The sequence below is a fragment of the Myxocyprinus asiaticus genome, chromosome 48 (genome assembly GCF_019703515.2).
Source record: "Myxocyprinus asiaticus isolate MX2 ecotype Aquarium Trade chromosome 48, UBuf_Myxa_2, whole genome shotgun sequence".
Classification (NCBI taxonomy): domain Eukaryota; kingdom Metazoa; phylum Chordata; class Actinopteri; order Cypriniformes; family Catostomidae; genus Myxocyprinus; species Myxocyprinus asiaticus.
Genome location: NC_059391.1, coordinates 3,231,658 through 3,244,327, shown reverse-complemented (window position 1 = coordinate 3,244,327; position 12,670 = coordinate 3,231,658). Strand labels below are relative to the sequence as shown.

General features: G+C 38.2%; 1 protein-coding gene across 1 annotated transcript in view; it reads right to left on the bottom strand.

Annotated features, from left to right (window-relative positions):
• Window positions 1-849: 849 nt before the first annotated feature.
• hsd17b2 (hydroxysteroid (17-beta) dehydrogenase 2) overlaps window positions 850-12,670 on the bottom strand; it is a 29,887-nt gene continuing 18,066 nt past the window's right edge. Inside the window, exons 2-5 of the mRNA XM_051692408.1 lie at window positions 7,377-7,589; window positions 6,235-6,420; window positions 5,939-6,076; window positions 850-2,765 (exon numbers count right to left, since the gene is read on the bottom strand). Coding sequence (XP_051548368.1) covers window positions 2,434-2,765; window positions 5,939-6,076; window positions 6,235-6,420; window positions 7,377-7,589 — 869 coding nt within the window. The 3' untranslated portion in view covers window positions 850-2,433. The remainder of the gene's footprint in view (window positions 2,766-5,938; window positions 6,077-6,234; window positions 6,421-7,376; window positions 7,590-12,670) is intronic.

Genomic DNA, 12,670 nt, shown 5'->3' with positions numbered 1-12,670 from the left:
CTGGTTGACCAGCTACCATGTTCCAAAAACCAGACTGACCACCTTGAGCTGGTATGACAAGCTGGTCTCCCAGCTTGGACCAGCTAAAGATCAGCTTGGACTTGCTCATGACCAGCTAGAAAAAAGCTACCATGTTCCAAAACACAGCTACCATGTTAAGATGGATTTTCCAGCAGGGCTGTAGAGACGTGTTTTCCATGTTTTAAACCAAACTGCATGATTCAAAGCCAACATTGAAGTATTTTAAGTAAATTTAACTTAAATAGTATATTGTTCATAAGTCTAGAGACATTCTCTTATTATTGTTATCAAATTTGGATGAAAATAATTCTCTGAAAATTTAAAATACTAGTATGTTCTCATTGTCTTCTAGCTCTGGTAACATAGTGTTAGTTTTCTATGACCTCTTCAGGTCCTTTGTTTTAATCAGCAACTGACAAATAGCTTTCTGAAAAGTTTCTGTTTGATTTTAACTTTACTAATTTTAAATTAAAGGACTGGAAGTTCCAGAACTGCTCAAATCACTTGGAGCACATTTAATGTCTCATAATTATGACTTTTTTATTTTTGTTTCTTAAGTACAGTATCTCGTAAATATGACTTTTTATCTCAATATTATGATTTTGATTCCAGTAATTATTATTTTTATATCATAAATATGACTTCATATCAGAATTGCGACTTACCATTGCACAATTATAATTTTTTTCCATGTGGCGATAAACGGGGTTCCATAACAATGACTTACAATATAATGCTGTGGTATTTGTTTGCTCATAATGTCTTTAAGCCAAAATTCCTTTCCTGCTGGACCATTAACCTGTGGTTAAGACTTAACCCTTGTGTGTCAAAAAAAAAAAAAAAAAAAAGAAAGTCCTTTGAGGACAAAAATGTCCATGTCAACAAACAGCCTAAATAATATTATATATTAATATTATTTTCCACTTTCAATTAGTTAATTTTTTTAACCAACATCAGTCCTGATCATAACTACCAAATATTCATTCATTTTCAGGATTTTAACCCTTTAAATGCCAGTTTGTTTACATAATGCCACTGTTGTTTTTTACACTCACACATACACATTTCTCAATACACACATACAAAACACACTCTGATATTCATACCAACACACCCACACAATTTTATCTGCATCATTTATTCAATTGTCCTGCAGTGATCTATAATACAGCAAACAGAAAATATGAAAAAAGCATGTATTTGCTCCATAGGCTAAACATGAGGAAAATGGCGCCATCTGGTGGAAAATATAAAAAATTTAAATGTTGAAGCCAGGTCTCCGGAATGAAAGCATAATATCATAGAATTCATGAGCTTACGCTTTAATGGCACTGGGATCAAATATTGCAGTTTTAGGCCATGTGTCCACCAAAGTTTTTTTTTTGTCAGCTGAAAATGCCAAGCGCTCTTCTGAAAACGTCCAGCTGGGAGCACTTGAGAGCACTTTGGAGGCGCAGCGTTTTTTCAGCTGAGACGCTTTGGTTGCTATGATATGGAATATCTGCGGAAGTAATGTATTGCAAGTACCTAATTTCGAAGATAGTTTGTGTTATCAACAAGTACTGAATGTAAAAATGTTGGCACAAGGAAGAGTACTTGCTCTGGCCCTTGCTATGGATGAAGGGAAGGCTGAAGCATTTTTTTTTTTCTTCATATTAATATTGTGGTAGTCCGGGAATGTCATCTAGTACAGACATGGATACTCAGAGACCAGCAAACTTCTCCTACAATGTTGTTTAGTCGTTGTACAAGTAAGATGTGATGGTTGGTCGGTGTGGTATTTTTCCTGCCTCTCCTCCACTGTGATTGGACGGCTGGGTAAAAAGTGACAGTGACGAGCGCTGCGTTTTACCCAAAGTTCAACATTTTTCAACTCTCAGCGACCAGAAAAAAATGCTCAGCGTGGTATAGACGCTCAGCTCCTCGTTATGCTGCTGGCTTTTTTAAATACGCGGCGCTCCCATTGCAAACAAATGAAAAATATGCTGGCCTCAGGAAAAAATGCTTTGGTGGACACATGGCCTTAATGGGTTTCAATGGGGACATTTTTGTCCTGAAGGTCCTGAGTGTAACTATTTTGTGTACACAGTGTATTATAGATTAATTTTAGGAACTGAGGTTGAAATATCAAAATTCCCCCCAAAATACGCACCGTTTGTAAAATTTTTGCTGTTGGCATTAACACAGAAAAAAGATCGAAAAGACAAAAATGTCCTGAAGGTCGCACAAGGGCTAAGAGAGGATCTCAGGAACACTGCAACTTTTTGATCACCCTAACCAGAATTCAGTCTTGCTTGTGTTACCAGTGCATCTCCATGCCAAACAACCTGCCAAATTAGGTCTTTTATCAGACTCAGAGGTAAACTTGTAAATTCTGGAAACAAGGCTGATGCAAAATATACAGTAGCAAATTCAGAGCTGTGCTGGTTGGACTTTGCCAGTCATAAAGATCCGTGAGAATACAGTGTCAGACAGTGAGGTGGGACAGTGTCTGTAGAGGAACGGAAGAGCCCATGCTGCGGCCCCTGGGTAATAGAACTTTTTTGGTTTTGTGGAGAGTAACGCATGCTTTAAAGCTTCCAGAAACGGCCCTGTGTCTGAGCTGGATTTTGAAGACATGTTGACTAGTCGCTGCTGCATTGAGCAGATGTATTCTTCTCCATACGCTTCCGTCACATCCTGAGATAGACCACTGATAACCTCCTCCTGTACATGACTCCACTGCTCTTTGCTGCCTAAAATATCTGCAAAATGACATTTAATAAACATTTAGATTAATGCTGCTCATACAATCTCACGAAAACCTGTCACAAACATGTTCAGGTCACATTTTGCCCCAAAATCAAAGGAAAAAATAAATAATATTTGTAATATCACAATTATGTTTTGCGTTGTGACATTTATTTCATGACAGTTAAAACCCCTTAACCTCTGATGGGCCTCTGCATGCTCACCTGGATGGCATTTACATTAACTGCATTTTTAAAAGGTGAATTGTTATGTAATCTTGAAAACCAATACATTATTTGGAAGCTCTAAATCTCATGCTTTGATGACTGAAAGCAGTTTCATGATCAAAATGTTATAACTAAAGTATTTCAGTAATTTGTGTAAAGAGTGAAAATCAAAAATGTTTATCATACATCCCATATTATGAAATCATTCTGCAAACACATCTCCAATCCTGTAAGATCTGGAATGCTTGTCATTTGATGGCTTCAATAAACAACCTTCATTAAAAATTTTAGTCCAAAAGTGTGCACATTTGGAGGAATTATGATGTATTTTTATAAGTTTACTTCATATTGATTTATCCAGAAACATAGTTCATGTCAGTTTTCTACCAAATTACACAATTTGAAGCACTACAGCACTCTAATACTTTTATATAGTGTGCGTTCTATTGAACCAGGAAGACAGAGGGAGCTGCGGGCAAGATATGAGCCATATATGGAGTGTAGAAGAAGAGAGATTATTACATCAGAGATCACGTGACCGGTGTTCCTCATCCCTTACCATAGTAAGATAAAAAAAAAATCAGTGTAAATCATAATAATAACATTTAGACTGACGAAATATGTTGCGAATATATAGACGATTATGAAAATATATGGTTTGTCTATATTTTCCAAGAGATCGCTGGAATTGTTGTAGGTTTGATGTCTGTGTACTTGAAGAATTCGACATCTGTCGCTGAACCTGCTGTTTGCTATAGGCTCTATATTCAATAAATATTTTGATTTCTGCTTCATTCTATGAATAGAATCCAGATGAGATCAGTAAAAGAAGCTGTTATAACCACTCAATGATAAGTTATATGCAGCAATGTTATGTTTAATTAGTATTGTTTACATGCTGCTGCCATGATGCTAAGCTAATGCTAGCATGCTAGCCTTTGCCATAGTATGCACAAATAACTTGAAATAAGGTTTAATAAAACTCATGAGTTTTAAAGTTATAATCAGATTTGGAATATAACATTATCAGACTTGTGGCTTGAGCTCCATTGTGTCTCTTAGAAAGTTGCTTTTAAGGCCAGTGTCATTTATATTTTCATAAAAATATTTTATGAGATCAATTCCTATAAATTTGAGCTTTTATACTTGTTTTTCTTTGACTTTAATTAATTCTGACATCTGGGCAACAAATGTACAAGTGTCTTCTGTCAAAACAGACCACAGTTATGACTGTTATAAAAAGAGGTGATGAACTACAGGCATTATTTTTGAGTATGTCCAATTCAGGCCTGAGCTCAAAAAATGGGGGAATGCTAACAGGCATCATTACCGTAATGCAAAACAAATTCTATTCTCATTACTATAATCTGAAAAATTACAGGAATGAGAATTGCATTATGGGAATGAGATTTTTGCTTTGCTTACGGGAATGGGAATGTGACTTTTTGTATTACAGTAATGAGAATGAGATTTTTATTTTTTCTCCAAATTACAGCAGTGGCATAGCCAGGAACAGGGCTCCGGTGTGCCATGGGAAAACAGGGTTTGCGAGAAACTGAAGCACAATAAAATAAACATTAATGTATTTTTAACTCTGAATAATTTTTCAGCTCTGTTTTATGTTATAGTGATTTAAAGGGTCGTGAAATCCCAAAACATTTTTTGAGATGTTAACAGATATGTACAGGTTGCACATATTGAAAACAATGATAACACAAGGGAAAGGACCACAGTCCATAACTGGACCACCTCAAGCGTATCTTGGCTGCAGTTCTGCTATTCGCGCTCCAAACATGCTGTTTATGAGTGGAGGCTGTTAGACAGAACGCTGATTCATCACTTCTTCTCCATGTGTCTAGTCATGGACAGAATAACATGGTAGCTTGTTCAAAAACAGAAGGCAATGATGAAAACTGAAAACTTAGTCATGTCAGCTCTCATTTTTGTATCCTTTACATCGTAAGAAAGTTTCTGGGATTTTCGCCTACATGGTTTACCTGCAATACATCGTCATGACAATGAAGTTGAAAGGTTAGAAAGCGATTTTATCACACTAGAGTCATGTTAACACGCATTGTGCTTAAGATGTGTGTATGTAATGTTTTATGTTACAGAAAATCATGCTGTAATATCTGTAACCTTTTAAAGTGTTATAGTAGTTACCTTTCCAAGAGTATTCTCCAAATATTCCATAATATGGATATATTGTAATTGAAGAGGAAAACAAAATCCACTAACTCTCTGTACGTTGCTTGAATGGACGATAAGTCTAATAGGTCCAATCAGCATTTTTTTGTGTTGCGCCTACAATACACCTACAATAGCGATGAAGATGCAGCATCACACAAGAGCAAAAGTTACCATTGCAGTTGTAGAAATGCACTACAAGCAGTTATGAATTATGACAAAGTACGGAATGAGAATAAGATTTTACAGGAATGAGAGTGAGATTTGTTTCACATTATGCTAATGAGAATGAGATTCTTTACACATTGTGGGAATGAGAATAAGATTTTTGCTTTGCATCATGGTAATGAGAATACAATTTTTCTCACATTAAACTGAGATTTTTTTTTCCTTCACATTATGGTAATGAGTTTTTCACTTTACGATAATGAGAATGAGATTATTTTTGAAATATGGTAATGAGAATACAATTGTTTTTCACATTATTGTAATGAGAATGAGAATTGTTTTGTTTTCCATTTTAGGAATGTGAATGTGATTTTTGCTTTGCATTATAGGAATGGAATGAGATTTTTTTACATCACAGTAATGAGAATGAGATTCTTTTCTTTACAGAAATTAGAATTTTGGGGAAAATGTGTCAAAATACAAATGACTCTTGTGGCTTTTAATAGCATTTTCTTTAAGCTAAATATATATAGATATTTGTTGAGATACACATGACCGTGAGATACACAAATATGTTTAATTGAAATTTGACATTGTATTCTTACTTGTTTTGAAAGCTCCAGGTAGAATGACGATGACTTTGACTCCCCAGCGTGAGAGTTCTTGTCTGATCGCTCCACTGTACATGAACAGAGCTGCTTTAGATGCTCCATATGCTGCAAATCCAGGGAGAGGAACTTCTCCTGAACAAATCAATGGTGCAACTGATTTCAATCAATGGAGTTAACTAGGAAAGCTGTGAGTTTATTTTTCAAAGACATTTTAAAAAATTCACATTTGTGGACAATTGTTGAGTTACTATTTCAGTATATTACATAATTTCACATTGAAAAAAGTTTACCTGCCATACTTGATATGCTGATAATTCTTCCTTTTGATTGTCGTATCAGAGGCAGAAAGACTTGCGTGACCTCCACGCTACCAATGAAATTCACATTCAAGTATTTTTTATATGTTTTAATGGGAAGAATTTCTCCATCACACACGTATCCCAGGACTCCTGCATTGTTCACCAGTGCCCAAAGACCTGCCCATAAAAGACAAGAGTATTATACATTTCTATACAAGTTTAGTATTTGTAACATGCTGTTGATTACTTTTATTTTTGTTAAAGTGCTTATATTAATATTGTACAAAAATAATGGGAGAGTTACCGGGTTTATTGTCTTTACGTGGTCATAACAGGAGTTGAAACAATGGATATAACGATTCTACCACACAAGTCTTATGTTAACATATATAATGTCTTGTGGCTTTAGTGAGTATTTTAACATTTATCCCAGTGCAATGCCTTGCTTTTCCCATATACTTCCATTGTAAGGGCCTATTTCACCTTAATGCACCTTTAAATGAGCACTATAGAGCGGAACAGTACCTGTCCACTTTTTCAGTCATCTTGGTTCCAGAAGTATTTTTCGTTATATAAGGATTTCACAAAATCCTTCATAAAAGAGTCATAAACCAACCAGCACTGTGTTATGAAAAGTATTTTAGTTTATTTACAATTTTTTTCATTTAGTTTTCATTGTAGTTTTCGTCAACGATAATAAAATTGGTTTGAGACTTTAAGAGAATCAACTCGATTGGCTTATTCGCAGTGTGTCACAGGAGTGGGTGGTCACTGCAGAGCTCTTTTGCTGAAGTTTGTTGGCCCTCTGATTGGTGCATATATTTTCTCTTCAGGATCATAGGGAGTGCAGTTTCATCACCAGGAATTTAGCTATTAAACATTATATTTTTTTAAGATAAAGTTGAAATAACACGGATTGATGGCTTCAACAGAAGCATATACCATCAGTTACCTTGGAGCTCATGGTAGGTATTTCTTTAAAGGTTTATGAGATATCATCAGAAATTGGTTCCCTTATGGGAAAACAAAAATGGCATTTTTACTTCTGGAACCTGACTGTTGCCCTCAATTGCAAGAATTAAGGACTGAGCTAATCAGTGCATGTGCATCTTTAACAGCAGCTCTGTTGTTACCTGTTTCAGCAGTTTGTTTCTGTATGTACTGATGTGCTTTTGCAATCTGACTTCTGTTTGTAACATCTAATTGTAGAACAGTGAGGTTTGAAGATGAAGAAATCTTGAGATCTAGAGCTCCAGGACTGAATTCATCCAGAACCCCAGCAAACACCCTCATCCCTGCACGGTCCAAAAACCTGGCCAGATCATTACCCAAACCCGAATCACAACCTGTACGACAAAAACAATAACACAATCAAACCGCCACAAACATTTGAAATTTATTAGAGATAAGAGTGGTGAGTTCTTTTTTTTTTTTTTATTGCTGTGGAACAATGGTAAATTGATGGGATCAGATGTTAATACCATCGATATATACCTTAGTATTGAAATTCAGATAACATTGTATTAACTCCAAGATACAGTACTTCCAAGAATACCATGGTAGTACCAGGTAGTCCCCCCAACCCCCAAACAAACAAACATGATTGCACTGTTGTAAGTGCTTTGTGTGCAGTTATTGAAAACACCCACATAATCATATCCAATTTATAATCATTTGTATGCTTATCATTTACATCTAGACAGAAACTCAACTGTGTAAAGTGACCTCCCAAGAATGTTGCAGTGTTTATGGGCTTAAGAAAACCAGGGTCTTGTTTCCCAAAAATGATCAATCTTAGCGGTTAAGAGCGTTTTCTATTAACGATTTTATGAAGGTTCGTTATTTTTTACGTGCGTTTCCCAAAACTGCACTTAACATGAACGCGCTACTTAAGAGAGTCGCTGTCCATGTGACAGTGCTGAAATCTGACTGTATAGTGCTGCTCGTCATTGTAACTTCATAATATTTGTGTGTAACTTTACAATCATTTGTAATTTACCTCGCTAATATTTGTTTTAAAATATTTTCTTAAATATTCGATGTAATTAACTACATATTTACATATTATTTTACAATAAGTTTGTGTAGAACGATGTATTCCTTTAACACAATCTGCTTCCACAATCAGGTGTGCATGTGTAATATTTAGTTTCTCACACATTTATCTCAATATGAAAGCTTCTAGGATTAGTGAAGACAGCAGATGCCCTGTGTATGATCCTGAGATTCACCATGTTATCATGCGGCGCAAAATAAGACGTTTAGTAGATTTAGGGACATTCACCAATAAAGCGGAGATCTGCTCTTTACTCCCAAAATTGATAATGGTGACAGCAATGCTGCATGTGCAGTGCTACGCAAATTGTAGTGCTGGCCAGAGCGCGTTTGGGTGTCAGAGAGGAAGATGAGACAAGGATGATGAGCCAATATATACTGACAATTTTCATGAAGTTATTGACTTTTTTCTTTTCTCTCTGATTTTAATTTATACAGTTGTCTGCATCAATCAGGCCACCACTTTGCTGTTACCAACTAGTCCACACAAATAACTTTATTTGTTTACTAATTAATCAATTCATCCATTTATATAGACTATCTATTTTATGCATTTCATTATTATTATTATTATTATTATTATTAGACTTGTCTGTTAAAATAAAAATACATAAAAATTAGGTATTCTGATATTAATGTTTTAGCGTAAAGTGTAGCTATATGTATATAAATTGTACCAGGTGAATTTTGTTTGTCCTGCAGGTGTCTGCATAAGTCTATGTGCTTATGATGCTCTTAGCGCTGTACAAGTCCTCCAGAGCACTTGTAAATCTATGAGCATTTTTAAGTTACGATGCTTTTGGAAAACAAGGCCCAGGGCAGTTAGTCACGAACTGAGTTTAGTTCAAATTGCAGAGTTCATTAGGATGGCAGTGAAATACTGTTCCCTTTCAAGTCAGTCACTCGACGTTATGTTGATGATCGACAGTAGGATCGACAGAGAGCCCCGAGTTTTCTGAGTGGTTTTCCATCATACCAGTTTCATTGGCAGATGTCTTTCGATGTCCCGCCTTCCATTCTTCGCCTTCAGAGGTCGAGGACGGATCTCTCTCTGTGGATCACGCCTTCATCGAGAGTTGCACAGAGTTCAGCGGACAGAGTCTTCTCTCCTGTTTAAGCAGAAATATCTTCTGTTCCCTTCGTGCCCGACAAGAAATGTGTGCCGAACTCTCTAAAACGTAGCGTGTGCCCTACTTGGCTCGCACGCATGTTTCAGGTTTACCCATATGTGTGGGATCTGTCCATGGTACTGAAAGCACCCTCAGGACAAACACCCTATGGGAAATGTCCATGGTGCTGAAAGCACTATGACTAATTCCAGCGGAATGCCGCTCTGCTACTGATTAATTGTGGCATGAATCTTTTTGTATACTACCCCACGAGGGATAGTTACACTAAGAAATCATTCGAAAAGTTTAACCCCTTCCCTACTGGCACAAAAGAGTGTTCCCTCTTGACAAACACCTTTTTGCCTTGCAGTTGATCCAACTTCAAGTTGGCTGTGGAATTTGAAGGGTAAGCCTTCTCAGACTGGTGTTCATCACAATATGACACCCAACATATTGCTTGGTAAAAGTGATGCTTCACTTTCTGCAAGAATGCTTCGATGCAGGTTTTTTCCCCCATTGACACTGAAAGTATATGTGGCAGCTATTGCGGTGTATCACTCCCCTGTCTGCGATAAGCAAGCACGATCTTGTTATGAAATGTTTACATGGTGCGAGACATCTCAGACCTACTCGCCACTTTACAGTCCTAGTGTGGGACCTGTCCTTAGTGCTGAAGTCACTATATGGCTCTCCATTTGAGTCACTGGAAACAGTAAAATTGCACTCTCTCTTGTTATAGACTGCACAACTACTGGCCCTCGCTTCGGTGAAGCATTTAAAGTCTAAAAATAAGCTACATTCCTAGATTTTTATCCATCCCGTTCAGAGCGCTCTTAAACCACATAGAAGGCTGTTTCTCCGCTGAGTGAACACCTCTCACTGGGTTGCTAAACACAACAGAAGTATTAATACTGCTTGGGTGGCATCAGTCTTTTTGTATAATACCCACATGTCTAGATACACTAAGTCACATTTGAAGGTTAACCCCTTCTTTGTCTGCACAAAAGAGTGTTCCTGTTTGGCTAATACCTCCTGTTATGCATGTGACCCAAACTTCGGTTTGGCCAGCAGAATTTTTTGACTCCCTCCACACAGTGTAAGAGGTCCATTCTATCTCAAGTCATGCAGCACTTTTGCAGTCTGTGGGACAGTTGGTCCCTAACATTTTTTTATCTGCCTCCCAGAAAGGTAAGGCAGTTATCACATTGGTTTTTTTTTTAATCCTTTATCACTTTAACTGCTTCCCCACACGGCAAAGCAAGTTACTGGGATTATTTGAGTTGTTGAGTTGAGTTTACTTTATTGTTCAGCCATCGCTGAAAATTAGTCTTTGGTCTCATCACACACCCAAAACATTGCACATACTTCACTACAGCAACAGTATGAATAATACAGTATTACATGTGCAGAATGAAATAATCAAACATAAGAATCAGAATCAGAATGAGCTTTTTCACACACAAGAAATTTTTCATGGCAACAGAAGCTTCCAGTGCAAAGAGAATGCAACCATATATACATACATACAAACATAGATTTAAACATATATACATATAGTGACATAAAAATAAAAAAATAATATATAACAGATAAAAAAAGAGAAATATACAATGGAGCAATAATGTTGTTGAATATTTTATATACAGATATACAGTTATGTGCAGGTGATGTAATGTATTGAAGAAGAGGTAGGATATGTTAAAGAATATAAATGAAATATGGATATAAGTAGGAATGGATGGATTGAATATTGCACATGGTTGTATTGACAAAAGGAAAGTATTTGGGAGCAGTTTTAACAGTTCACGAGGTGGATGGCTTGAGGGAAAAAAACTGTTCCTGTGCCTGGCTTTTCTGGTGCTCAGTGCTCTGTAGCGCCGGCCAGAGACAACAGTTTGAAAAGGAAGTGTGCTGGGTGAATGGGGTCAAGAGTGATTTTACCAGCCCTCTGGATGTGTACAGTTCTAGCAGGGTGGGTAGGGGAGCACCAATAATCCTCTCAGTAGTCCAAACTATACTTTGAAGTCTTCTGATGTCTGAACATTGAACCAAACCAGACAGCTATTGAAGTGCAGAGGACAGACTCAATGACTGCTGAGTATGATGCAATGGAGTCAATGTGGGTCTCCCACTTCAGGTCCTGTGAGATGGTAGTGCCCAGGAACCTGAATGACTCCACTGCTGCCACAGTGCTGTTCAGAATGGTGAGCAGGGTCAATGTTGGGGTGTTCCTCCTAAATTCCACTATCATCTCCACTGTTTTGAGCATATTCAGCTCCAGGTTGTTTTGACTGCACCAAACAGCCAACTGTTCAACCTCCCTTCTGAATGCAGACACCTCCCTTCTGAATGCAGACTCATCGTCATCTTGGATGAGGCCAATGACAGTAGTGTCGTCTGCAAATTTCAGGAGCTTGACAGAGGGGTCCTTGGCGGTGCAGTCATTTGTGTACAGGGAGAAGAGTAGTGGGGAGAGCACACATCCCTGGGTGGCACCAGTGCTGATTGTACATGTGCTGGAGGTGAATTTCCCCATTCTCACTAGATCCACTGACAGATAGAGGCAGGAACAGAGAGCTGGGTTAATTTAGTTCATAGGAGAGTGGGGTTGATGGTGTTTAAAGCCGAACTGAAGTCAACAAATAGTATCCTTGCATAAGTCCCTGGTCTGTCTAGATGTTGAAGTATGTAATGCAATCTGTAACAGATAAAGGACGGGCAAGGAGGTGGCGGGAACCGGCTGAACAGTAAACATAAAGTTTAATAAGAAACTCAACATAAAACAAACATAAACAGACACACATGCAACGCAGCCGTGTGTGTCTTTCTCTCTCTCGAACTGGCGCCTCCGGCTCCCCTTTATCTCGCTTTCCCACTGAACAGCTGATTCAGCGCTGGGCGTGCATCATCACGGCCCGGCCACGCCCTCTTCCTCATCGCACTCCTCCCCTGCCCGATTCAGGCCGGGGCGTCACCGGTCTGACCGACACCCCTCCCCCATCTCTGGAGGGGATACGCTGCCCTTCTGGCTGTTCTGTCAGCCGGTGGTCCAACCCGCCTCCTGCAAACCTGGGAAAGAGATGAGGGGAGGCGTGGGTAGAGGGAAAGGGCCAGCAGAGTCTCACAGAGAGAGAGAGGAGAGAGAGACAAGAACTTGCTTGCTGGCTCCCGGACGCGCTGTCGTCTGGTACTCAACCGCTCCTCCGCCCTCTGGCAGATGCCAGCTTGCTCCTCCCCCGGCAAATGGCAGAGAGTCCTCCGGC